Source organism: Epinephelus lanceolatus, chromosome 21 (assembly GCF_041903045.1).
Source record: "Epinephelus lanceolatus isolate andai-2023 chromosome 21, ASM4190304v1, whole genome shotgun sequence".
Classification (NCBI taxonomy): Eukaryota; Metazoa; Chordata; class Actinopteri; order Perciformes; family Serranidae; genus Epinephelus; species Epinephelus lanceolatus.
In genome coordinates this window covers 33,790,343-33,817,328 of record NC_135754.1, presented here as the reverse complement: position 1 = coordinate 33,817,328, position 26,986 = coordinate 33,790,343, and the positions used below count along the sequence as shown (strand labels likewise).

The 26,986-nt window shown below is 39.7% G+C and overlaps 2 protein-coding genes across 8 annotated transcripts; both read left to right on the top strand.

Moving 5' to 3' along the window:
- Window positions 1-670: 670 nt before the first annotated feature.
- Window positions 671-12,376, top strand: pdk2a (pyruvate dehydrogenase kinase 2a). The gene is made up of 11 exons (XM_033611976.2): window positions 671-878; window positions 2,274-2,415; window positions 2,885-2,956; window positions 4,329-4,513; window positions 6,880-6,969; window positions 7,156-7,233; window positions 7,653-7,732; window positions 7,830-7,928; window positions 10,236-10,346; window positions 10,708-10,821; window positions 11,000-12,376. Exons 1-11 carry the CDS (start codon window positions 761-763, stop codon window positions 11,141-11,143), a joined length of 1,233 nt encoding a protein of 410 aa, XP_033467867.1. The 5' UTR covers window positions 671-760; the 3' UTR covers window positions 11,144-12,376.
- Window positions 12,377-16,719: 4,343 nt separating this feature from the next.
- Window positions 16,720-26,986, top strand: LOC117247667 (uncharacterized). 7 transcript variants are annotated; one of them, XR_013488415.1, is made up of 8 exons: window positions 16,720-17,198; window positions 20,062-20,108; window positions 23,142-23,216; window positions 23,453-23,506; window positions 24,789-24,857; window positions 24,938-24,962; window positions 26,563-26,658; window positions 26,767-26,986. XR_013488415.1 is itself a non-coding variant. In XM_078163510.1 (7 exons), exons 3-7 carry the CDS (start codon window positions 23,142-23,144, stop codon window positions 26,842-26,844), a joined length of 294 nt encoding a protein of 97 aa, XP_078019636.1. In that variant the 5' UTR covers window positions 16,720-17,198; window positions 20,062-20,108; the 3' UTR covers window positions 26,845-26,986. The 7 variants fall into 7 exon arrangements, 5 of the variants coding, with proteins under 5 accessions (XP_078019636.1, XP_033468162.1, XP_078019637.1 ...); XM_078163510.1 differs by lacking the exon at window positions 23,453-23,506 and having other exon boundaries at window positions 26,612-26,658; XM_033612271.2 differs by having other exon boundaries at window positions 26,612-26,986.

The following is a 26,986-nucleotide window of genomic DNA, read 5'->3' as shown; positions in this document are numbered from 1 at the left end:
CTTTTCTTGACCCTGTGCCTAAACATAATCACACTTGGTTATGCATACATGAATATGCAACATATCTGTGGTTTGCAGAATGGGTTACAGTGCCAGCACATTTTCTGCCTATTAGGTTGACCCACCATCAGTGCTGGACCTCTCTGATGCTCTTGTGTCTGAGTGGGAGCCATCCAGATCAATGCACATGGAACTTTGGCCATGTGGTGCTGTTGTCCCCTTAGCAAACACAGGGCTTTACTCTAAATCTGCAAAACCTGTTTGCTTTTTAAAGTCATAGATAAATGAAATAACCTTAAAACCTGAAACTTATATTTGCCTCCAAAATGTGGAATATGAAAGGCATAAAATAAAAATACTGAAGAACAAATGCTTCAAACTTGCACTAAAGCACAGTGCTTGAGTAAATATACTTATTTTCATCCACAACTTTTATAATTTGTTACTTTATGTGTTTGTTTGTTTGCTAACTGGTCGGTTAATCACTGGCTTATATAATCAAATGAGAAGCTGCTGCTCTCAAACAGATTCCAGACTGTGAGCACCCAAACTCACTAACCCCGCCCCCCAGCTGCTCCCATTGGCCAGTGTGGAACGTAAATAAAAAAATCCCGTCCTCCTATTGGCTGCAGCTCCCCACTCTCACCCGGGTGTCCTCCCCTGTATATGATAACAGGTCCGGGCAGTCCCAGAGACAGCTAGCTTAGCACGGGACTCTGTGGTCACTCTCACACCGGGGCCAGGACCCTCCGCAGCCATAATGAAGTTCGTTAGGTTTATAATGAAAAACGCGGCGTTAGCCAGCGTCCCCAAACACATCGAGCATTTCTCCAAATTCTCTCCGTCACCGCTCTCCATGAAGCAATTCCTCGACTTCGGTGAGTGTCGTTATCGATCCGCCTGCAGATATTTGTGATCTGACTAACAGGAGAGCTGTGTGTTGGAGCTGTGTGAAGATGATCAGAAATAAACTGTGATTCAGGAGCAGACTGTGCAGAGTGTGATTGTAAAGTGAGCCTCCATCTACAGTGAGGAGGGTTTGCCTGTGTCTGTGGCTGCATAGTGCTCACACTGCTGAGTGTTGCATCAGATCAGGAGCTCAGGCTGCACTGTCTGGGCCCTGTTGGGACACATGGCTCTGCTGCTGCTTATGATTATAATGTCTAATAATTTATTATGACAGTGTTTCAGCAGCTTGCAATTTTACTATCATTGCAGATTATGCAGATGGTTTTGGTGTAACATTCACAAACACAAAGGTTTAACAGAAATGTGACTATGCAGAGCAACATGCTTATAAATAATCCCCAATAATGCAAATGCAAATAATGCACTTTATTATCATTATCATTATTAATGTATTGTTATTAGTCATGCATAAGGGTGGGGATCACAGGAGGTCCCACAATGTGGTTACGATTTTGCCATATGATGAGTATGGCGTTAACATATATTGTCATATATTGTAAATTATTACCATTTTTCAGTTGTAAATTATGTCCCCAAAGGAAAACTTTGTCAACTATAGTAGTAGAGTTTCTCGCTTCAATATTTTTATAGCAGCAAAATGTATTTTCTTGACTAACAAAGCGGTAATTTTTTTATTCTGGTTGGCTACTAAATGTTTAATTTGTATTTGCAATATTAATACTTGACACTCATATTGAGACTTGCAATGATGATGATTTTATATCTAATATTTATCATTATTATTTTTGTCTTGTCATTTTATCAACTTTTATTGTGTAGTACGGAAATATTTGATTTTATGATCTATGGATAAACTGCTGCTGTTTTTAGCTGTCTTGTAAGGTGTCATTGAGTGCTTGGAAAGGCACAGATAAATAAAATGCATTATTATTATTATTATTATTTTTACTTATAAAAAGAAAAGAAATATTTAATTTAAAAATACCAGGCAGCATTGATTTTATCCCTCCACCTATAGTCCTGTAAGTAATGTTTTTTTCCTGTTATCTATTTATCTGATTTTTAAAAATTATTCAATGAATCAAAATCTTGAAATATCAGTAAATATTAAAATATCCAAGCCTTTAAATTGCTTATTTTGTCCAACCAAAAAAATGTGAAAAATGTGTGGAAAAATGCCCACCAACAGTCCAAAACCTGAATATATTGAATTTACGATAATATGAATCAAACCAAGCAGCTGTTCATTGTTTGACACATGATTGAAAAGATTGATCATCACATTCCTGCCCATCAGCTAATCAATAAGTTGATTAATTATTATTTCGTTCGTGTTTCTTCAGGTTCCATTAACGCCTGTGAGAAGACCTCCTTTGTCTTCCTGAGGCAGGAGCTCCCCGTGCGACTCTCAAACATCATGAAAGAAATCAACCTGTTGCCTGACAAACTGCTCACAACCCCGTCCGTGCAGATCGTGCAGAGCTGGTAGGTCAACCAGTGGATTCATGTGTTGTTGTGATCCGAGGTACACAACGCCTCAACTGTAGCTGTGACGTCATCCAGGAACTAAAGAACAACATAAGTCTTTGTTAATGTCTGTTGTGATTCACTAAATACCAGATTGTATCCCCTGACGTGTGAAATGCTTACAGTCACAGCTGTTGACTTGTTTATGTCCATGTAGTAGGACAGTTGGCCAATTGAACTCCTTCCAAAATAACTCCGTGCAGAGGGGGGAGGCTCTCAGCTCTGAACTTTCCCCTAGTTTCTCGTCACAAGTCACGTGACCTTGTTTTCAGTCTGCCTTTCTTTCCTTTGTGAGGAGTGACCCACATCCAAGTCATCCAAAGCTTGACTTTTCACCAAAAGAATTCCAGCAGCCTCACTCAGTTGTTTGCATTTCAAAACATTTGTTTATATGTGTGTGAACATCTGTATTTATGATTGTTTCCAGGTACATCCAGAGTTTAATGGAGATCCTTGAATTCCTTGATAAGAATCCTGATGACTACAAAGTCCTGGGAGAGTAAGTTTTCATTTTCCTCAATAATCTCACATTTGTTTTTTTAAGGATGATGTTTAAATGAACCCTGAAGTTGTTGAAGTTGCTCTAGGTTGGTTATTTATGTCACATTTTAGGAAGAGGAAGGTGTAACAGATGATTATTTGATGCTCTTAAAGGGACAGTTCACCCCAAAATTGAAAAATACATATTTTTCCTCTTACCCTTACCACTATTAATCTATCTAGATTGTTTTGATGTGAGTTGCTGAGTGTTGGAGATATTGGCTGTAGAGATGTCTGCCTTCTCTCTATGGAACCAGATGGCACTCAGCTTGTGGTGCTCACAGCGCCAAAAAAATAAATTTGAAAAACTCATCAGCAATGTCACTTTACAAAAATCATGACCTGGTTACTCAAGATAATCCACAGACTTTGTTGTGAGCAGTTTCATGTAGGAACTATTTTCTTGTACTGAGTTATGCCAACCGAATCATTGCACAGAAGGAAGTGTGCATCTACTCATAGCTCACCTAGCACCACTGAGCTAGCTAACGTTACAGCCCAGCTGAGAAGAATGTTATGTTTAAAGGTGCTTTCACACCTGCCTTGTTCAGTTCGCTTCATAGCATCAAAACATTGTTTTCTAGTTGGAGCCGCGCCTCGTTTTCAAACTGTGTGGTTTGACTAAAATGAACAATGACAGCAATATAGTCCACGATGAGCAGCGCTAAAATCAACCTGCGTAGTTGTCCCTCCATTGTGACATTAGAAAGTGTCACATTTATCTTGCAAGTGTACTCTTCTTCAACGTTTGCTTTACTTCCTGGATTTTTCCCACATGGAAATTCTGACCAATCAAGAGCAGCTTTCTCACACAAGGCATTTGATCTGGTCCTCTTGTGAATGCTGCCGTGAGAACACGAACCAACTCTAGGCAATTATACAACTTTGTAACAACATGAGTCCCTGATTCAGACCAAAGGAGACGACTCTAGGTCTGAAAGCACCCTAAATCTCACACTGTCACATGCATGAGCCTCGTCCATGAGTAGATGCACGTTTCCTTCTGTACCTTGATCCGATGGGTGGGTGTAGTTCGGTTGAAAGAAAAATAGTTCCCACATGAAACTGCTCACAACAAGGTGAGAGAAGAGAGAAGGCAGACATCTCTACAGTTAGTATCTCCGACACTCGGCAACTCATACCAAAACAACCTAATTTGGCAAGTAGCACGACAGGAAAGACTAAATGCATATATTTTTTGATTTGGGGGTGAACTGTCCCTTTAAGAAGCTTTATCCCACACATGTCCATCTGTAGTCAGTTTTTCCAACCCCTCTATCCATTCAAGTGTGATATAACAGAATTAATGATAGTATCTTCTTCCTCTCCAGGTTTGTTGACACCCTAGTCACCATCAGAAACAGGCACAACGACGTCGTACCAACTATGGCCCAGGGTATCATAGAATACAAAGAGACCTTCCCCCAGGACCCGATGACCAACCAGAACATCCAGTACTTTCTGGACCGCTTCTACATGAGCCGCATCTCCATTCGTATGCTCATCAACCAGCACAGTGAGTAACATTTCAATCCTTGGTTTTATTTCCCTGGTCTGCCGGCATGCACACATCTAATGATGTCAGGGTTAGTTGTTGTACCTTCACACAGATATCAACACGGTATGAAAAACATCTTCCACAGGCAAAGTTCTGTTTTTATTCTCCCTGCATTGTGTCTGAAATGAATATTTTCAAACCAGGCTGTGTGACAATAATATACTCACTCTGCTCGCTGTCACTCGTCACCCAGAGGGAAAAATAAGTCTTAACCCTGAAATAATCTTTCAGAACATGTCGTCTCACTAACTTTATTGTCACATCCATTATAGATTTTGATGTGGGATGTTTTTATCTGCCTGGGGAGCAGTTAGCATCTAGTTAGGCTTCACATCATAAAATTTATACTTAAATATGCAACATACATTACAACTTATAGACACAAGCAAATGGGATATAAACTTATGGGTTTTTTTGTTACTCCTCCCTCCTTCAGTCAGCACTAATTTAGTGTAGATGGATGTCCTTTCCTTGCATTAAAGTGCCATGTGTAAGAAACTAAAACCCAAATTGAAGAAAAATATGAGTTGCTTTGGACAAATTAATCTACCAAATTAATTCATTTTTCAACTGTCTAATATCTGATTTGGCTTTAAACACTTAGCATATTTTATTGTCTTTTTCTGCAATATTTTGCATTGATTCCAGTGTTTTTATTCGTAGCATATTATCATAAAAGACTCACATACTCGAACAGCAGATTGCCTGCTCCAGGATGATGACACGCTAGGATTCATCATCGTCCATGTGGAACAAAGATTGTTGATTCATATCATGGTGTGATAGTGTAATCTCTCAAAACTACCGTTGCATGAAGGGAACGCCATTATGCTCAATGCTCAGACTCTCATATCTGTCTTACGGCGTGTTTTCATCTTCTTTTTTTTCTTTTCTTGCACCTTTTTCATCACATTTCTTGTGTTATTACCTGACCTGGCTATCAAACCACCTTTCTGGGTAGCAGCTGAAATGTGCATCTAGCAAAGAGCATCATAAAGTTCCATGTACTGTATAAAAATATTTTTTTATGGACTCTATGGAAGTTTGGCATTTTGGTCGTAGCCATTTTGGGTTTTCTGGAACCGAGGGTGACCATATTTGCACAAGAGGGTGGTTGAGTGAGGGGTGGATCTGACTACTGCCGTTTTGCACAGAGATCATGGATAGGGCCGCTACAAAGTCCTGTCGTTATGCCGCATTTGCGTTTTTATACAGAACCAAACAACGGCAGCGTAACACCACTCCATTGTGTGATTTAGACAGCGTACTGGTGTTCCAGAAGTAATAATGGGCTTGACGTAACACAACAGCGTTTTCCCAATTTCTGGACATTTTTAGCTGCTGTTCTTCTTCTTCTTCGAGTTAGCTGCTAACTGCTGCTAGCCCCTTTTTTAAATCTCTCTTCAATGAGTTGCCCGCATAACATGTCGTCAAAACATTCCACCCGTGTCGTCCATGGTCCCGTCCTGTTAGCTGCCCCTTTTACACAGACGTTGATCTGGCACTCTTACTGCTGGCTTAAAGGCGAAACAAGTCTGTCCCCAAATTCTGCAATTGTACCTTTTGTAAAAAACAGTGAGGCATAATAACGGCATGAAATTCCCGCCTTGAACGGGCAGTGTAAAAGAGGCTATCGACTGAAGTGACGCCTTGCAGAAAGCCTCACTCAAAGCAGCCACATCTTTAGTTATGCATATCTTTAAACCTTTATAAAAATGTAAACGTGTGAGTTATTAAACAGTTCAACACCTGTACAATGTCGTGATTGAGTAAAGTAGTTACAGAGATCAAAACTGTTTTTGTACCAGGCTATTCACATGTTTATTTCTGCTGTAATGTTGGGCATTTTAACATGGGAGTCTATGGGGACTGACTCGCTTTTCAAGTCAGCCTCAAGTGGCCATTAGAGGAACTGCAGCTTCCTTTTGTTCCTTTTTTCTTCTGGCCCTGGAGGTTGCTGCTTGGAAAGCACCGAAAGTTTGCTTTGCCTGATTCCCAGTCATGTTTACTTACTTCAAATATTTGCTTCTTTAAATAATGATTCTGCTGATTTGGGCAACTCAAGCAACTGCTTTATGTCAAGAAAAAAGAAACACAAATTTGGCTTTTTCTGTTACGATTTTGTGGAAAAACATTCTTATATTCTTCAACAACAGTAACACATGACATGGCTAGAGTACAACAGATGTTACTTAAACAAATAAAGGACATTACTCAAATGATACCAGTCCCAAATTTCACTGTACTTGATATATTGATATTCCAATAACTGCAGATAACAAACTTTATGCTTTCTCTAACATCGACATTTCTGTTCCTTGCAGCTCTTATTTTTGACGGTACCCTCAACCCTGTCCACCCAAACACCATCGGCAGCATTGACCCCCACTGTGTAGTCGGAGATGTAGTTCAGGGTAAATATGAATTATGTATGAAGTTAAAGTTGTCAGATAAACTATGTAAAATGTCATTTGACTTTCAATTGTTTTGTTGCATCCTGAGGAGCTTGTCTATTGATTTCTACTTTCCACACATTTTAGATTTTATTTTGTATTATAATCAAAATATCTAACATTATTATCTTCCCTGTTTTTGCTCAGATGCTTTCCATAGTGCTAAGATGCTGTGTGACCAGTACTACCTCCGCTCCCCTGACATGGTACTGCAGGAGATGCACGGTAAGCTTACGTTAATTTAACCTGGCAGGTTAAGTTCAGACCCAATTTTACCCTTAATGCCGACACCCCGGGGTCCAGAAGTCCTTGTTGTTTGTTCAAGAGATTTAAATGAAGAGCAAATGGAGCCAACTCCTATGTGTGCCCTTACAGTATGAGTGTTTGTATACAGATTAACGCTCAGCCAGGTGGACCTGAGAGGCCTCTAATTATAGCACTGAAGCTCAAGTAAAGGCTAAATGAGCCCGGCTCACTGCTTCAGACAATATTGACACACGGACCCTTTCCTCTCCATCCTCTTCAACAGTCAAACCACAGCTTTGTAGAATAATTGCCACTGGTGAAACACATCCACGAGAGGCGAGGGTAATGAATTTTAAATGAAGTGGAATGAATTAAAAAACAGTTTGTTTTTTGTGCAGGCAAGAAGAAGGCGAAGCATCCAATGAGCATCGTATACGTTCCCTCTCACCTGTATCACATGCTGTTTGAGCTCTTTAAGGTGGGACACATCTTATAGTTTTAAATTATGGAGTGGTGATTGATATAAGAGTGAAAACCACTTTAAGGTAACTTTTATTATGTTATCCTTTTTGTAGAATGCTATGAGGGCAACCATCGAGACCCACGACAACAGCAACACCCTCCCAGCCATTCAAGTCTTGGTGTCTCTTGGAGACGAGGACCTGTCAATCAAGGTGGGTTGCAAGTTACAGTACAGTAGGGCTGCCGCCGACTAAGAATTTTCCTAGTCAACCAGCAGTCGTCATTTAGAGCCATTAGTCAACTAGTTGCCCGCATGTTTACGATATTAATGTAACTGTTAAATGATATATTTTGGTGGTTTGAGTTGAAGGTGTGAGAAAGAATAGTATCAGTAACATTGTTAACACTGTGCTACATTACAGAGAAATACAAAACCGTACTAATGAACCTTCATTAATATATTTTATCTACAAGTGCACGTCACACACTGAGCGAGCCGCCTGTTAATGACGCTGTGGGCAATGAAGATGAGTTTACATATCACCTTGGGTTCGTCCTTCACCTTCTCAAAATGATCCCACACTTTGGATTTCCTTGCCCGACATGTTATTAACTAGCCTGTGGAATAACCGCAGGTACCAGCCCTGGAAATCAACCTGACTCCACTTCCTGTGTCTGCGAGGTTTTGATTTATTTTGAGAAGACACAGCTCCTAATAAAGTTTCACCTTGTTTTTTTGTGACTAAGCGACCAATAAAATCTTGCCAACAAATGGTCTTTCTGGTCGCCTATCAGGGGGCAGCCCTACAGTACCGCTTCTTGAAATGGATAAATAAAGGCAAACATAGGAAATGCTCAGAGGGACTCCTTCCTGCCTTAATGCTCAGATACTTAATAGCAGGTGGATCAGAGTTCTTAAATTGTCTGTGGGAGTGAGCAGGAATGCGGGTGTGTTTTTATGTCTGTAAGCTCTGTGTGAACCAGCACATTAGTGGGTTTAATGAAGCCTGTAAAGATGAAACATTTCCACTAAGTTAATCTTTCACACTGTTGTCTTCGCTCAAGTTCATATCAGTTTAGGATTAAATAAATCATCGTACAGCCCTGTTAAACACAAAGTGTGGTATGCCTTTGCTTTCAGAGCCAAGTGTGCCACCTTATTTTTGTCGTCACCTCCCAAATCCTTCCCTGAACCTGTTAGGTAACAACTCCACCCTCAATTAATCACGGTGCCAACTGAAAGCAAAGCTACTAAGCCCAGATAAGATTAGCTACAAGGGCTGTGTGCTTTCATAAACAATGTCTTAGTGCCCTTGTTGTTACCAGGATGTGTAACTACTTGTTGTGACTCACACATGCTGTACACAGTCAGTGATGTCACACACAAATAAACAAAATCAAACTGCTAAAAGTGAAATTAAGGACTCAGAGCTGCAGGGAATCCTATTTTTACATCAACATTGGCAGAAATTTTTGTATGTAATGTGAAAAGTGACGAATCTACAGGTGATTATCACCAGACTCTGCAGTGTCCGCTGTAATGTCTTTCAGCTCATTGTTTTGGTTTTACCCCCTACAACTGTTTTTGGTTCACGCTAAACACCATTCAGAGAGCAGCAGGCAAATAAACCCACTGCACACTACCTGTTCTGCACCAAACAGCAGATGGGCACAGTTAGTGACTAGCTGATAAACTCAGTGGAGCTTTGAGCTGCGAAGACATGACAAGAAGATAAGAAATTTCCCTCAGGGGTTGGTGGAGCCCAAAACAGAGCTAATAGGAGAGTGAATTTTGGACTTCTCTTAGGTGGCTAAAGGCTAAAGTACATTTTGGTGGTTCCTGGGTCCATAATAGGACATTGCCTAGCTTAAGTGGCGATACGCCTGCCTGCTTCTCCAAACTGGGGGCGTGCCAACTGCCATCTATTTTAGGTAATACACTGACTAAAGATAAGTACCTCCATACAACCTCACTTCAAAAGATCAAAACTATGCCTTTAAGATACTGTTTGCTGGCATATTCACCACTATAACTTCAAAGGCATTAATGTTGTTTTTTCCGCTTTTTGTGTTGCCCTAAGTGGCCAAAAAATAAGAAAAAATCCTCCACTTTTACTCCTGTTAATCTAAAGATTAAAAGCTAATTAACATATTTCTTTTGACTAAAACATACTTGGAAATTACCCTTAAATGTATAAAGAGCCTTGGAGGAAATGTTCTTTTCAATGCATCTTTTTTGTCTGTACTTGATCATTTGCCACTAGATTCCCCTTTACCATATGTTTTCTCTGATCCTGCACTTGACCTCCTGCACATTTACCATGAGGATACATGGAGTGAACAAACAGAGAGCCTCTTCGCTTCCGCTGTCAGTTGAGGCCGTGTGTTCACGACAGGCAGGCACTTGTCTGCTGGCATCATCTCCACCTTTTATGGCTCAGCACAGCTCAAGGACATCAAGTAACTCTCTCTCATTTTGCTGCGCTGTCTCACCACTCTGTATCTGCCTCTGTCTGCAGGTGAGCGACAAGGGCGGAGGTGTCCCCTTTCGCAGGATTGAGAACCTTTTCAGCTACATGTACTCCACCGCTCCTGCTCCACAGATAGGAGAGCACACACGGCCTCCGCTGGTGAGTAGAGATATACAAGCGGTGGGATGCTTTCGTTTATTAACTGGATTTCACACCTACATATATAGGCTATTGAAAAACAAATACATATATTTTTTGCAGGGTGTTAATTGCACCATATGTCATGTAGTTGCATTTCTGTGCAGCCCACAAGCATTAAAATGCTCATTTAGCCTTTCATTTATACTCCTTCCTCTTTCAAGATCCTAGCATCATTTTTTCCCTCCACATACGAGTGACCTACAATACACAAAGCAAACTTGACAAAAGAGCGGTTTGTTCCATGGAAGAGCGCCGCTGCTTGCAGTGTGACAGAGAACAAAGCCTTCTTAAACCCTTGATCCCCTCTCTCTCTGTGCAGGCTGGCTTCGGCTACGGTCTGCCCATCTCACGTCTCTACGCCAAGTACTTCCAGGGGGACCTGCAGCTCTACTCCATGGAGGGCCACGGCACAGACGCTGTCATCTACTTGAAGGTGAGCCAGACGTGGTGATGGTGCATGAAACTCTGACAAGACGCCAGGAGTTAGAAATTCTGCAGCACAGAGAAAGCTGTCTGGTGGCACACTTTTTGCTCAGCACACAGCAAACTCTGCAGACCTGTGGAGACAGTGCAGGTGTTTGTGGTTACATCTTGTCTTCTTGACCCTCCAGGCGCTGTCAACAGACTCCATCGAGAGGCTGCCGGTGTACAACAAAACCGCTCTGAGGAACTACAAAGTGAGCCAAGAGGCCGACGACTGGTGTATACCCAGTAAAGAGCCTATTGATATGAGCATATATAAGGTTCCCAAGTGAAAAGGTCCTTCACGCCTGGTGTTTCAAGTCTACAAATTTCTGTCTTCATATTCCCATGTCATCATCTGTCCAGGCAGATGTGGGCACCGAACATTTTCCCACTGAGAGCTTCATCGCCAGACTAAACCCCTCTTATATTTCAGTCTGGTTTTAGCAGCAGCATATCCACGTTGCTTTCAGTCCCCGCTGTCCTTTTGAGTTCTTCATAGGAAAATAGAAAACTGCTACTAACAGAAAAGACTTCATCTCTTAGACTTTGGAGACGCAGCTCCAATGTTGCATCATGCGCAGGTAGACAGAGGCAGCACTCAGCATGTTACGAGTGTGGTGTTAAAAGCGGGAATATGATTGGACTGATGTAAAGGAGGGTTTGAATACTCCAGTTGAAGACGCCACACGTGCAGTAATGTTACTGCAGATGTTTGAGGAGAGACATGTGGAGGGATTGAGTTGAACCGAGGGGGACCGAAGAGATCCTGTAGGAGATGTCACCCAAGCCTTACGGTAGCAACTTCACCCAAAGGCTCATTTCATCGAAATACTTGAAGTATCTAAAGAAAAAAAAAACACTCATGTTGCACCTTGTTAAAGTTTAAAGTGCTGTAAAACTATTGGATCTGTCGATTTGAACAAATGTATGTTGAGTGGTGTTGTGCTTTTTGCATGGACATTTGTTTTGATATTTCAGCCTTTAAGGTTTTAATCACAGTATTTGCGTCGACTGATAAGATACAGTGTTATCTTAACATCAGTTTTCTGGACCAGGCTGAATGTAACCCACTCTCTTCTGTGCATTAATTACAGAGACAAAGAGTATCACATGAAAGAAATGCACAGCACTGTAGGGCCCAAGCTCTCTGATGCACCAGGTTTTACAGCCAGACACCAGGGGATTTGTTTCGCTTTTGATTGGAGGTTTAATGCTTTTAGCTGAGTTCAATAGAGGCCAGTGTTATTAAACCCCAGAAAGCAGTGCGTGTCATGTTCGAGTTTTCTACCAGTCTTTGATCCAATAAAGGAAGGCCAGTCTCAGATTGTATATTACACTGTGCCATATGAGGAAAAAAGGTCCCAGGTCCATATGTGTTATAAGTGCACAGTTTTTTTGTATTAAATTGATCTTAATCATACAATAAGTTAGAGGTTATTTTTATAGCTACATTTCTTGCGACTAAAATGATTGTACATAGTGTGAATACAATCCAAATAATAAAGAACAACCTAAGTGTAAAATGCTTCTGTTTGATTTTATCCTGCATGCTGTGTGTGTGAGAGTCAACTACAGTTGATTAGGTGAGCAGAGGTGATTGATTATATCAATCAGTGCAGCATCCCTGTGGTGTAGTCTTTTCTTGCAGCTGTGTGGGACGAAAATGAAGAAACTAGGGCTGTAATTATAAAACGCCCCCAACCCCATTATTCAGATATGCTCCCCAATATATTGATAAACATATAAATAAATAAAAACCTGGCTATGCTAGAACAGGGAACCACACACAACCATCCAAAGTAAACATTAGCAGATGTAATCACAGCCATAAATCAAACAAATTGCTATTTTTATTACTGCTGGTTCCTGTACAATGTTGCCCTGCAGTTCTGCAATGTGGTTTGTCCAAGTGGTGTAGCCGTATCCCAGCAAAAGCAATTGCTCATTAGAGTGCTACACTTTTATTTTTTTTTTGACAAAAAGTCAATGGGATTTTTCCATTGGATTTTGGATCATTGCAGAAAATAATCCAAACAATTGTTTTTTTAAGTGTACATGCTAAAGCTAGATATGAAAATCTAACAGACTTTAAATGAGCTACACTTACAGTCGCACGACTTCAACATCACCACAAGGCTGTGAAGCCACTGATGCAAAAGTTAGCGTTGCCTTTATGCTCTTGTTAAAAAGTTAGCTAGCTAACTTTACCAACAGTAGGCCTATATCTCTTACTTTTGCCTATATTTTAACAATTTATTTCACTACTTTCAGCTATTTAACAATCCAATTGTCTTTATTAGCCTGCTTTTAGCTAGCTGTTTTTGTACTTTATAGTGCTGCAGGTATTTATTTATTTTTTGTGGGTCCATGTCATTGGTTCGACAGCTCATCGGTTCGACATCCCATTAGTCCGACTGTCCGCGGTGCTGAACGGCTCGCGGCGAGCGTATGGTGTGCTGCGACCGGCTTGAGGCAGAGCAGGCTCACAGCTTATGTGTTTGTCACTTTCTTTTTCATTTTAACCCACACCATGATCTTTTCCTGACCCTAACCAAGTGGTTTTTGTGCCTTAACCTAACCAGACCTTAACCACAGGGCATCATGATGATTTCGGAACGGACTTCGGAACAATGAGTTTAATATGGTCGGAACCATGGGATGTCGAACCAATGGGCAGTTCCCATTTTTTGTATGGGCCGACGCAGAAGTTAGCGTTGCTGTTGTTCCCTTATCAAAAAGCCGACAGGATTTTCCCATTGAATTTGGAATTAGTGCAGAAAATAAGCCAATCTTAACAAATTAACACAATTTTTATGATATTTGAAGTACAAAGGCAGTTCCCAGAATTAAAGAGCTAACGTAGGCTACAAAGAAACTACACGACAGATGCATGACTTTAGGCTACATCACCACCACAATGAGGCTGTAAAGCCGTCTTCGGTGTGATGACGTTCTGTAGTTTCATTTAGTCACGTTAGCAACTGTCTTTCTTTTTAAGATTGTTTTTTTTTGGGGGGGGGGTCTTATCTTTAATGATAGGACAGCATGGTGTGAGGGGGGGAGCAAGGACTGAGCCTTTGTACATGGGCCGCCTACTCTATCCACGAAGCCACCGACATCCCCAGCAACTGTCTTTTTTAAGACACGTAAATGCTTCGAAATTTACAAGTGGTCTATTTACTGACGTATTTTATGTCGTAGAATAAACGTAAAAGTGTCTTAAGCTTGTGTCAACCACAGACCTTATTTCCGGCATCTAACGAAAAAAAAACTATTAAAAAATGCTACAATGCTAACAGCTAATGCTGTGGGTAAGTACAATTATTGTCCAAAACTCTTAAACTGTCTTTTTTTCATTACTTTCAATTCATTAAAAAGTGGAAAATAACAATGTGCCAATCATTTATGTTGCACTGCATTTGTAATTTACATATGTATTTCTGTAATAGCAGCTTTCATTTATTGCAAATTCATATACTGTATAACTGTTCCTGCTTATCATAAATAATATCACAGAGAATGAGTTCTTAATTTTTTAATGTCTTAGCAGGTGAAAGGACCTCCAAACCCCGCAGCAGATTTGGTCCTCCCCAGCGTTGACTCCATGGCTACTGCCTTCCGAGAAACAAAGCGTGGAGAGTGTCACTGGATCTATTCTGAAAGTGGTGATGAGATCATGTTGAGCAACTGTACCCTGCAGCCATTCCAGCACCAGACCCTCAGGCATTCCTGAAAAAATCTTACTGCGTACGTGGGTACAAACAGCGACAAGGTGGATCACACATCTACTACTTTCCTTTTTTGGCCCAGAGCCCACTGAGGCAGGGGTCATTGTGGGGAAACAGAGTGGTCATGGTCTTGTGGTTTGACATCAGGGGCATGTGAGAGTCATGCAGCTGAAGGGTAGGAGCCTTAAGGGAGTCCTAATAATAGACAGTAAACTTGTGTTGGCTTTTTTATGTTGCACATATAACACGTAGCACATACACTTAGTGCTGTACTTAATTTTGATACACTTGTACCAAATTTTCCTCACTACATACTACACATATACTGTCTGTCAATTCCTGTGTTTAACTCACTCGGCAGCACTTTGTTCGTACATGTTTGAGTGTCTGAAGGCTATGTAGTGTCATTTATTATCTGCTTTGCTTTAATGTTTGGTCATTTAGAAGTTCACCATAGTACGCTATATACTGCACTTGTAATAAGCTAAAACTAAACCATCCACAACATTAAAATGCTGCACACACTGTGTAATCTAATAGCATACATCTCAATATATAAAATGTGACATTCTGAGTGGGGCATTTTGCAGTATGAATATTTTTATGTTAACTTCGATACCTTTTTACACTTATCTAATTAACAATTAATATGTGAAATTTTGAGTTCAAGACTTCTAGTAGTATTTGTAATTGTGTATTTCTTTGTTAAACTTTAAGTTTCTGAATACTTCTTACAACAATGAGCAATGACATCATGTGCACACCCCTTTTGTGGAAGCATATTGCTGTCACGACAAAAAGAGAAAAATAGATTATCATGTTTTGGCGTGAAAAAATTGTATTTTCACGTTTACAACATACAAACGTATCACAAAAAACTTTCCTTTGTGTGAAACATTTAACATTATAAATATAGAAGTGATTATGATATCACACAAAAATGTTTTAAACATAACAAGATAAACATATTGTTAATAATAAAAAAGTTTCTTATTATAGTGTGATTAGTGCCTTTCCCTCTTTAAATTTGACTATTTTATTATATAGAAATATTATTAACAAGTAGTTATTGTACTATATTTTATCTGGCAGATTTTCCTGGGGATGCCCCTCTGTTTTTGTTGATGAATGAAAGACCCTGCGGGTGGCAGATGTCAAGCGAGGCTCATTTTACACTCAGTCTCATGTTTACTGGGACCAGCAGGCCAACAGCAGCTGATCTAAATACGGCCAGTGAACCAGGATGTTTACCTGGAGCCCACCACAGCTACATCGAGGAGTGGAAAGAATCCAACAGTGCCCTTCTCCTTATCTCATACAAACAAAAGGCTGATAAACTCTCCATAGCAACATCAAGAGCAACTGCAACTATACAGTACAGCACAGTGGTGATAGGGACATTGTGTACATGTAAGTGTGTACTGCAGCTCTTAATAACATTTATATAATCCCCTTTTTACATAAGGTGGGCAATATGTACTAATACAAATAGAACAAATGGAACAAAGGTTCAAGTCAAATCGTTCACATTTATGTAAAATAATAACATTAAATAGAGCGTTTCCCAACCAGGCATACTGACCCCAGGAGAAACTTCTGTAGGTGGCAGGTGGTATGTGGAAGGATAGTTGAGTAGGTCAACAAATAAAAATATTTAAATAATGATTCAAATAAAAAGACATATGGAAAAAATGAGTCACCTCTAATGCCTAAACTACATTTCAATGTGCATTGTTAGCATTCATAGATAAATAAATAAATGAAAAATAAAGTTGTCACATTAAGCTAAAAGTAATGGATGCATGGTTGACTCAGATAAAGTAATGGATGATATTTGAAATAGTTAGCTAAAAGTAACTGTAAAATGGGGAAAAAGTTTGAACAGTTTGATACAGTTATAGCTAACATTAGCCAAAAGTAGGCTAATGCATAATGGCAGACACAGATAAAGTAATGGAGAAGAGATAGCTAAAAGGAGACTCATACAATTAAATGATTAAAAAGTTAGCTAAAAGTAATTCTAAAAACTTAAAATTTAGTTAGAAGTAATGGAAGTAATATTATAATACAGTAGTTATAGCTAACGTTAGCTAAAAGTAATGCATTTGTCACAGTTTTGTTTTCCTGGTCACGTGCTCTTATCTGCATGACCAGTCAACCAGTCCTCATTTACTAATTTCCCATTCACTATGGTTTCCCGGGCCTCCCTATCCCCTGTCGACACGTATGTCGCTCCTGCCTGTCCACCACACGCCCACCTCATCAAGGCAACTCAGTTCACCTGTTCCTAATTACACACAGTCAGTGACATTATATATACCCCAGCCTCACAGACACTCATCGCCAGTTTGTTCTTTGCCACTGAAGACACTCAAGCACTTTATTCCAGACTGATTTCCCATTGCTGACCCTGTCTGCTTTGTCTGATTCCTGGTAAATGCCTCAGCCTTCTGTCCCTGACCACAAGACCTGCCTCCATGTCTTTGTTTCCTGTTTGCCTGTGGCTGCTTGGAGTTTCCATCCATGTTTGACACCACAGTCTGAGTGTTCCAGTCAGCTTACTTGCGGTTTCTTGTGGTCCAGAGATTTTCACCGTGTCACCACACTTGCCATTGCTGTGAGTACGTACTTACCAATGGGTAGTTACCTGCTGGCCTCTCGACCCTCCACCTGACCTCGACCTGTCTTCTGCCTGTTTCTGTTTTCTGTTTCCTCATCTACATCACCTGCCTGCTCCTACTCGGTACCATGCCTTTCATTGAACTGAGCTGTGTTTGTTGTTGTGATACCGCTCCTGCTCACTTGTCTGCCTCTTGGCCCAGTTTGGCCTGCCAAACCAGCCGGGCTGCCAAAGAGTCAGTGGAGAGACTTTGCTGGAGTGTTGAACTGAACTGTATGCTGTTCAGTGGCTCTGCTCTGTTGTATCTGCTGAGTAATGACTGTAAACATCATTACTAACTGTTCTCTGTTGTGCTGTTTTCGGGCCCTAACAAGGCTTGCTAAAAAATGGCTAAATGAGACTACAGAACGTCATCACGCCGAACACAGCTTTACAGTCTTGTGGTGGCAATGTAAATTATTATGTAAGTACCATAAGCTTTTGTTTGCCACAGATCTTATTTTCTGCAATAATTCAAAATCGGAAAATCCCACTGGCTTACTGACGAGGGAATGGGAACTGCCCATTGGTTCGACAGCCCATTGGTTCGACATCCCATTGTTCCGACCATATTAAACTCATTGTTCCGAAGTCCGTTCTGAAATCATCATGATGCCCTGTGGTTGAGGTCTGGTTAGGTTTAGGCACAAAAACCACTTGGTTAGGGTCAGGAAAAGATCATGGTGTGGGTTAAAATGAAAAAGAAAGTGACAAACACATAAGCCGTGAGCCTGCTCCGCCTCAAGCCGGTCGCGGCGCACCATACGCCTGCCGGGAGCCATTTAGCACCACGGACAGTCGGACTAATGGGATGTTGAACCAATGGGCTGTCGAACCAATGACATGGACCCGAGGGAAAAAGGGCAGCACTAACCTCCGTGTTGGCCTACAAAAAAAAAAAAAAAAACAGAACAGATAGCCAAAGCAGACTAATAAAAATAATAAGATGGTTAAATAGTTAGCTAAAAGTAATGGATAAACTGTTGGTTTAGTTAGCTAAACTAAAAGTAATGGATAAACTGTCGGTAGGGTTAGCTAAAAGTAATGGATAAAGTGTTGGTATAGTTAGCTGAAAGTAATGGATAAACTGTTGGTATAGTTAGCTAAAAGTAATGGATAAACTGTTGGTATAGTTAGCTAAAAATAATGAAATAAATTGTTAGTGTAGTTAGCTAAAGGTAATCAAATTAATTGTTAAAATTAGCTAGTAATTAGTAATATAGTAGTAATAAGTAATGGATATACTGCTGGTATAGTTAGCTAAAGGTAATGGATAATGGAAAATAAGGTAGGGTACGGATAATGATAATGGGTAATTAAAATATACGAGTTAAGCTACTGTAGCTAGCAATGAGTAATAAACTCAGGAAATACTTAGCTAAACAGTTGAAATAACTAAAAGCAATAAATGGCCTAAATATTTAAATTGTTAGCTAAAACTATTTCAGTCATTCCTCTGCCACTCCAGGCAGACTTAAGTAGTACAAATGGAAACTTGACCAACTGACAGTTGATTTGTATGAAATAACATCCAGTTTAAAATCAGTTTAAATGAACACATGTGGGATGGGTGATGTCGATGATCATCTGCAAGGGTCTGTGGGGGATGTGGGACAACAACAAATTGGAAATCAACTAAAATACAACAGAATACATGTAGTCCACATTGAGGACTAACAACCTGGCTCTGCATAGTGAAATCCCTCAGTGACCTGTGGCCTAGTGCCCTGCTACTGATACTAACCACCACAACCTGCCAACACAGACGCTGCCAACAGAGACCACACTGCCATGCCAAGTATTCATTAAGAGTTAGTATAGAGTGGAAACTTAGAAACTCTGGTTGCTTTGTCATTAGACTTTTCATGATGTGCTGCAGGTGTCTGAAATGAAGCATGTGTTGTACTCTTGGAGTTTTCCTCTGCTCCAATTTCTGTCAGTCTACCTGTCACGAAATCTGCACTGAAGCTCTGAAGAACCATCCTATTCTCTTTCCAAGTAAAAAACAGTCATTATAATGATGGGGTAATGGTGCTCAGGTTGGCTCACTGCTGTTCCCTTCGAGTGGTCTGTTTGGTAGAAACGTCCACTTCTTGGGTTAATTAGTTTGCGCACAAGCAGTGTAAGCAGTGAAACTTCCAAATAAGCAGAATTTCCTTTATATGAGGTTTTTATGAGGGGCTGATGTGAGGGAAAGAAAGGTTGGAAAACTATTCTCTTGCCTCCATTTGCAAAATATTTTTTGCCTCTAATTTGAAAGACATAGTGCACATGTTTTAGCAATGGATTCACTCTGCACTTGTTCAATATTATAGCATAATTTCGACAATAGATTCTGTTCAGCATGAGTTGCGTCTCTCTCATGAATGCTGGTTGGACTGTTTTCACACTTCATCAATCTGTGGACGGTTTGTAGTAACTGTACTGACAAAAGAACAACTTTTACACTTTAACCACTCCGCTCTGACCATACAGACTGAAAATGTGCCAACGTCGCACTAATTTCTTGTCTACATTTACAACAAGTCTGTGAAAAGTAGCACCTAAACTGAGTGGGAAAGATGCTGTTAAACTTAAGTCTGTAAAATCCCCGTGTTTGTGCTTGTACTCTGTCGCCTACTGATGAGTAGGCTGTATCAGGGTGTTCAAGGACAGTGGTTGAGTTTCTCATGCTGATATAATAGTACTTTGAGCAGTTGTGTTGTTATGAGTGAACTATACACTTATATAATTATATCCTAGGAAGATCTCCAGTATCTAATGAGGCTTGTCAGACATATTTAATATGATTTGTCACGTTAATGATTTATTATTCTCTCAGCTCTTATAGCTCCTCTCTCCTGCCAACCGCTGACTGCATAGTTCAAGGTACATTTACATTTATTATACTGTCTTAATATCACATATACTACTTGTATTTTCTACCTCTTCTAATGAAAACTGTTTTTTTACAGTATATTTTTTTATCTAATGTTAATGTTCATGTGTGTTAAGTGATTGATGAGCCTGAATTAAACCTTTAACTTTGCTTCACAACTGTCAGAATATGGTGCAGATGATCCAAATTATGATTTTATTTAAATACAAAAGCAAGGCACAACCACATAAAATTACACCTTAATGAATTTGGACAAAGTTAAAATAAAGAGACACAATATAATGCTAAAAAAATAAGCAGTAACAGGTTTTTTTGCTCTTAAAAATAATCATTGTATTTTTACACCTGCATATGCTACCAGTAATTAAACTGTGTAATATTCTTTACAGCTAATAGGGGAGAGCGGGGTTGGGTGAGACAGGGGGACAGTTGAGACAGTAGCCAGTTAGAAAGCAAATATGCCGAACCATTTATTATGCCTACATGTAACCCACCCTCTTGACTTTTGACCCTAAAGTGGAAACCTTATGACTGTTTCTTAAATTTTATTCACGGTTTTGAAATTTGAAGCATGTAAGTAAATTTTTATTGCATAAATTTATATAGGCCTACTTTTCAACCCCTGATCGTAAACTGAATGTTCAGAGATGAACTATTTAACTTGTTTAACTGTCAAGTTGTTGTTACTGACTTTTTCAAATTGCGACAAAGTCATTAGCCCACATTAAGCTTTAGGCTACATGTAACCTATAGTAACCAAACTGAGCTGATGGGTGCCACTGAAAATAGCGTAAAACTTAAATTTGCTACTATATGCTTAAATCACTGAAATTAATAGGCTTATATTTGGGACAGACCTTTAATTCCTCACAAGATCAGAAACATAATCAAATTGTCTATTTAAAGCAGTATAAATATTACTTGGCTTCAGATTACATATCAGTTATGAATCATTCATTTGATCTAGCTCTGACAAACAGAGCATCGTAGAGCGTTATGGCACTTAAGGATTACGGCACCCAACATACCGACACAACACTACTTTATCCTGTAAAAACAATCCTCACAATTTGGATTAATTTTTATGAAAAACCCTTTTGAATCTTTTGATCCAAGGATTTGTACAGACTAATGGAACATGAATAACTTACAGGGTAATCGAGGAATGGACACGAGATTTGAGGTAGCCAATAACCTGCTTTAATAAATCCAAAGAACTTCTATTAAAAAAAAAGAGAGAGAAATACTGTCGTCTTCTTATCTTAGTATATAATGACAAAAACTTTGTCTGTGTGTGTGTGTGTGTGTGTGTGTGTGTGTGTGTGTGTGTGTGTGTCTGTTCCACGTTTTTCTCCTCACTGACTTGGTCAATCCATGTGAAATTTGGCACAGTGGTAGAGGGTCATGGGAGGATGCCAATGAAGCAATATTACATCAATTGGCCAAAGGGGGGCGCTATAGCAACCGATTGAAATTGCAAACTTTGAATGGGCATATCTCATGCCCTGTATGTCGTAGAGACATGAAACTTTGCACAGAGATGCCTCTCCTCATGAGGAACACATTTGCCTCAAGAACCCATAACTTCCGCTTATATAGATTTTCCGCCATTTTGAATTTTTTGAAAAACACTTCAAATGGATCTCTTCCTAGGAAGTTTGAGCGATCTGCATGAAACTGGGTGAACATAATCTAGGGACCAATATCTAAAGTTCCCTCTTGGCAAAAGTTGGAAAACTTACTAAAACTGAGCTTCTATAAGGCAATGAATATTGCGGAGGGCGTGGCTCATCACATAAAGGTGTATAACATCTCAAGGGTTTCACCCATCACCACGCAACTTTGTAGGCATATGAGCACACATAATCTGAGGGGACCCCTCCATTATTGACCCCATCAAACAAAATGGGGGCGCTAGAGAGCTCATTTCTTATCTAGGCCTAACCGCCATATGGATTTTTACTAAACATGGTAGATATGTAGAACAGGATGCCTCAAGGTGACTGGAGAATTTAACTCCAATTGGCAACTGGGTGGCGCTATAACAACAGAAAAATGCTTAAAAATGGCTAAAATGTGACCGATCGCTGTGGCTCCCCCTGTGGACCAATGTTGAGGTTTTTTTTCTAATTTTTGGTATGACTAAGTCATGGTAGAAGTGTCCTAACCATCCTGGGGAGGCAGAATTTTGAGAAAATGTATTGCTTATCATTTTGCTTTTTTAAAAACGTTATTCCTTTCACATTTGGGTTAGGCTCTAAAAAACTGAACAGCAGACACTCTTCCATTATTATTTAAGCAGTCTGTGAGAAATGGGAGGTTATTTCATGAGGATACAAAAATGTCCCAACTGACCCCGCTCTCCCCTATTATCATTTAATTGTTACTTTTCTTGCATTTATATTTAACACACAGATTTTGTGGCAGGATGAATATGTTTGTACTTATTTCTTACCCTTATAGTTCGTCATATATTGCAGCATAATGCACAAACTTTTTGAAAATACTTCTTATTTTTGTTTAATTTCTTTATGATTGAATATGATTGCAACTGTTTTTTCTGATTCTGATTATATAACCCAGCAGAACTCATTAGTCTCAATATAGGCCTACCATGTGCATATATACATTTGATCCAAAGCAGTGGCAAGCATAATTGAGATAACTACTTATATTAATTAGATGAAATGTGTTCCCTTCATAAACAGCACATGTTTACTGCACAATTCTGTATAATTCTGACTTTACTTTCTTCTTTATAACTACACTATCTAATGTGATGCTGTTCTAATTAACAAATCTAACTAGAATCTACTTTTTTCTCCGAACAGTAAAAATATGAACTTCTCTGCTGATATGATTCAGACTCCATGCCCAGTAATTGTGATCTGTTTGCATCTGTGCATTAACTGCATGTTCCTCTAAACAACGCAGACGTTAAAACAGTGATTCCATGTGATTATAAAATGAGTAAGCGAGAAACCATTTTTACATAACTATTGTGCAACTGTTGTTGTCCCCAGATGGTTGTCTTAGCCGTGGCTGTGTCTGTGGCGCCGTCATCATGTGCACTTGGCTGCATGGGGAGCACAGATTCTGTGAGTACGAGCTTTGTTCACGGATGTTGCGAGGCTCGAAGGCAGATGGAACTTAAAATTCATACATTATGCAACAAAAGTTTTCCCCTTTTCCCAGATGTTGTTCGGCACAGACAGATCTGCGCTGTGCTTTTGTCACACTGAAGAGAATAGAACATTACGTTATATTAAAGCCAATTACTTACAAAGTCGTGTGACAGACTCAAGTTTTGTTTGACATGTAGTTCCATTTACAGACTGAGATGAAGGTGTGGAGCGTGGGAGATACTACTGTAGCTGCTGTGTTCAAGGTGATTGGACATACTGTACCTGTTATCTAATCCAGTTAGTTATTCCATAGAAAATTAATCCGCTGTTTTGATCATGGGTTAATTGGTTCAGGTAATTTTCAAGGACTTATACCAAACATTCTTTTGCTTCAGCTCTAATAGAGTTGCTGCTTTCTTTGTCTTATGTGTCCAGAAAGTTAATATTTTGGGGTTTGGGCCTGCTGTAGCTGCAGCTGTTTCTGTAACATTACATGCAAAATTAAGTGACGAATGCTTTGCAAAATGTCATTTCTCATATGAAGCACATCAGGCCTTCACCCTCACAACACCTCTGTCCATGGCTGTAGCCAAAATTTTAGAAGTCAAAGAGACCTAAAGAGTCCAAATTCCCCCCAGTGCAACCCCACCAACTAAAGAAATGTTTGACTAGCCATTAAAAAAATTCTGTCCTGTCTGTCTTCCCGACTGATGTAACTGCTTGCATAACATCTCCCCGCGTTTGACTGTGCAGGACAGGTAACATTATGTTTAGTTTGCTTCTAATATAACATATAACGATATATGACAACACAGCATCCAGTTGCTAATAGCTAACATTAGCCTACTGTAGCATAGCCTCTGAAACATTAATGTTATCTTCCTTGTGCGTTTCCACTTATTAGTAACGTTAACGCTACTATCTAACGTTAGCACTTTAAACTCCAGGATTGCATTTGACTGTCTTGATTGTAACGTTACACTCACTCTCCTCTTCCGTGTATCTAACGTTACCTTGCCAACGGCTGCATCTATCATAGACGTAATGAGGAGGTAAAGGAGGAGGGGGGAGTAGGCCTTTGGAGGGAGGTGGAGTTGCAGGAGGAGGGGGATGGGGCTTTGGAGGGAGGCGGGAGTTGTGAATGTTCAAATTGTGAAATGTGCTGTGTGAAATGCAAGAAAGGTAAGAGTAGCTTTAAAAGGGTTTGTTCAGATTCACCAAAGTCACACAATACTACAAACAAACTGACTGAGGTAGAGGTAGACCAGCAGCTCCTGTGTTCAGCAAGCTAAAATTACTGTTTTTGTCAATGGAGTCTGGTGTCTGTGACAAGAGCATAGATGGGGAACTGAACCTGCAAACAGTTTCCCCGTCAGAACAGGCTGTCTGATGGAAAGGTCTGCTCTGGACTTGACAAAAGCTGCAACATCTGACAGTATCATTCTGTTAAAAGTTTAATGAATCTGCAATAATTTAATGGCTTATTAACTGAAGTTACAACATTTCAATCTTTACTAAAAAACTGCACACTCTGCTGTATTGCAGGAGATGGAGAGTCTAAGGTGTGAACAAACAACACTTCAGCAGCAGCAGCAGCAGAACGCTCTGACTCAGGTAGCCTCTATATAAATTACTTACAGTCTGTCTCTGTGCTGCACATCAGCTACTGAATGTGTAATTTCCTTCATTCACAGATGCACATCAGAAGCTCAGAAGAAGGTCAGTCAGTCAGTCAGTCAGTCAAAAAAACAACTTTCTGTTTAACATAAAGTAGAATGATTTACAACAATCACTCTCAATTCTTTATGGGCTGAGACCTGCTGTGCTCTGTAGACCAAATTCTGGCTGAGTAACAGTCAATAAAATATAAACTGGTGGAAAATCTTTCCTGTCAAGCTGGAACAAACATATCTATGGAGGAAGACAACCCGCATTTCTCAGACAAAGAGTCAAGTAGACAGGGGGACCCCTGCCTCCAGCTGGATTTTCTATATAGCTGTATTTACTTGAATGATAATGACAGTTGTGGTTAGGATGGCATCACTTTTTCTACCATGAAAAACGTCTCACAATACGATAAGATATGATGTAATACGATATGATACGATGCAATACGATGCGATACGATACGATACGATACAATATGATATGATACGATGCAATATGATACAATACAATACGACATAGTGAAACACAATACAATACAATGTGATGCGATGCGATGCGATACAATACGATACAATGCAATACGATATGATATGATGCAATACGATATGATATGATACAATACGATATGATACGATGCAATACGATATGATGTGATGTGATGTGCTATAATACGATACGATACAATACAATACAATACGATACGATACAATACAATACGACACAGTACAACACAATACTATACAATGCGATACGATATGATGTGAAACGATACGATGCAATACGATATGATACAATATGATACGATACAATACGATGCGATACGATACGATACAGTATGATACGATACAATACGGTATGATGCAATACGATATGATATGATATGATACAATACGATACGATATGATACGATACAAAACGATACGATGTGAAACGATACGATGCGATGCGATACGATACAGTACGATACGATACAATACGTTATGATATGATGCAATTCGATATGATATGATACAATACAATACTATATGATACGATGCAATATGATGCGATACGATACGATACGATACGATACAATACGATACAATACAATACGATACAATACAATACGATACGATGCAATACGATGCAATACGGTACGATACAAAACGATATGATACAATACAATACCATATGATACGATGCAATACGATACGATACGATACAATATGATACGATACAATGTGGTACAATACGATACAATACAATACAATACGATATGATATGACACAGTATGATGCGATACAAAACGAAACAATATGATACGGTGCGATACGATACGATGTGGTACAATACGATACGATACGATACAACATGGTTCATTGTCTCGGTAGGGAAATTTTGCCATAATCAAAGCAAAAATGCCTGAGAGGTGCGTACTTGTGAGCAAATGTGGCCCCTACTCCCCACTGTAGCTGACAGGGCCTCACCTGAACAAAGTCATCGTCACTTGCAGGGTGTGTTGCCACTAGAAGAAGAACTGCTGCAAGTTTCTATCCACCCCCACCCAGGCCTACTATATCATCTTGTTATCTGGCTTACTGTGTAGCTCTTAAATAAGCATTGTTTCATTCCCAAGCTGTACGTTTTCTTTGCATTGCTCGTCTCTCTGCAGCTTTGGTGTGAGGTTAAGGGCCATGATGATGCTGTGGGTCTATTCTCAGATATCAACACACTTGTATGTGGGCGGTGCAGAAGAAACAAGTCCTGTGTGAGCCCAGATAAGATCAACTGGAGGTGTAAAGGAATGAAAAGCTCTTCTCAGATTCTTGCTTCTTCTTATTATGAGATCATGACTTCAAATGTCTCTTTTTGCCAGGAGATCCAGAAGATCTACACAAACATACTGAATGCATTTTCTTTGGATCCTATGGAGATTATAGTGGGAGAAAAATAAAAGACTCTCCATCAAAAAGGCAGATTAACATATAATAAAGCGACCTTGTTTTTTAAAGTCAAATCACAAGCCTCCTTTAACCTGAATCATTTTAATGTAATCTCTAATGTGCCATGCCTCTGATAAATATATGAATACAAAT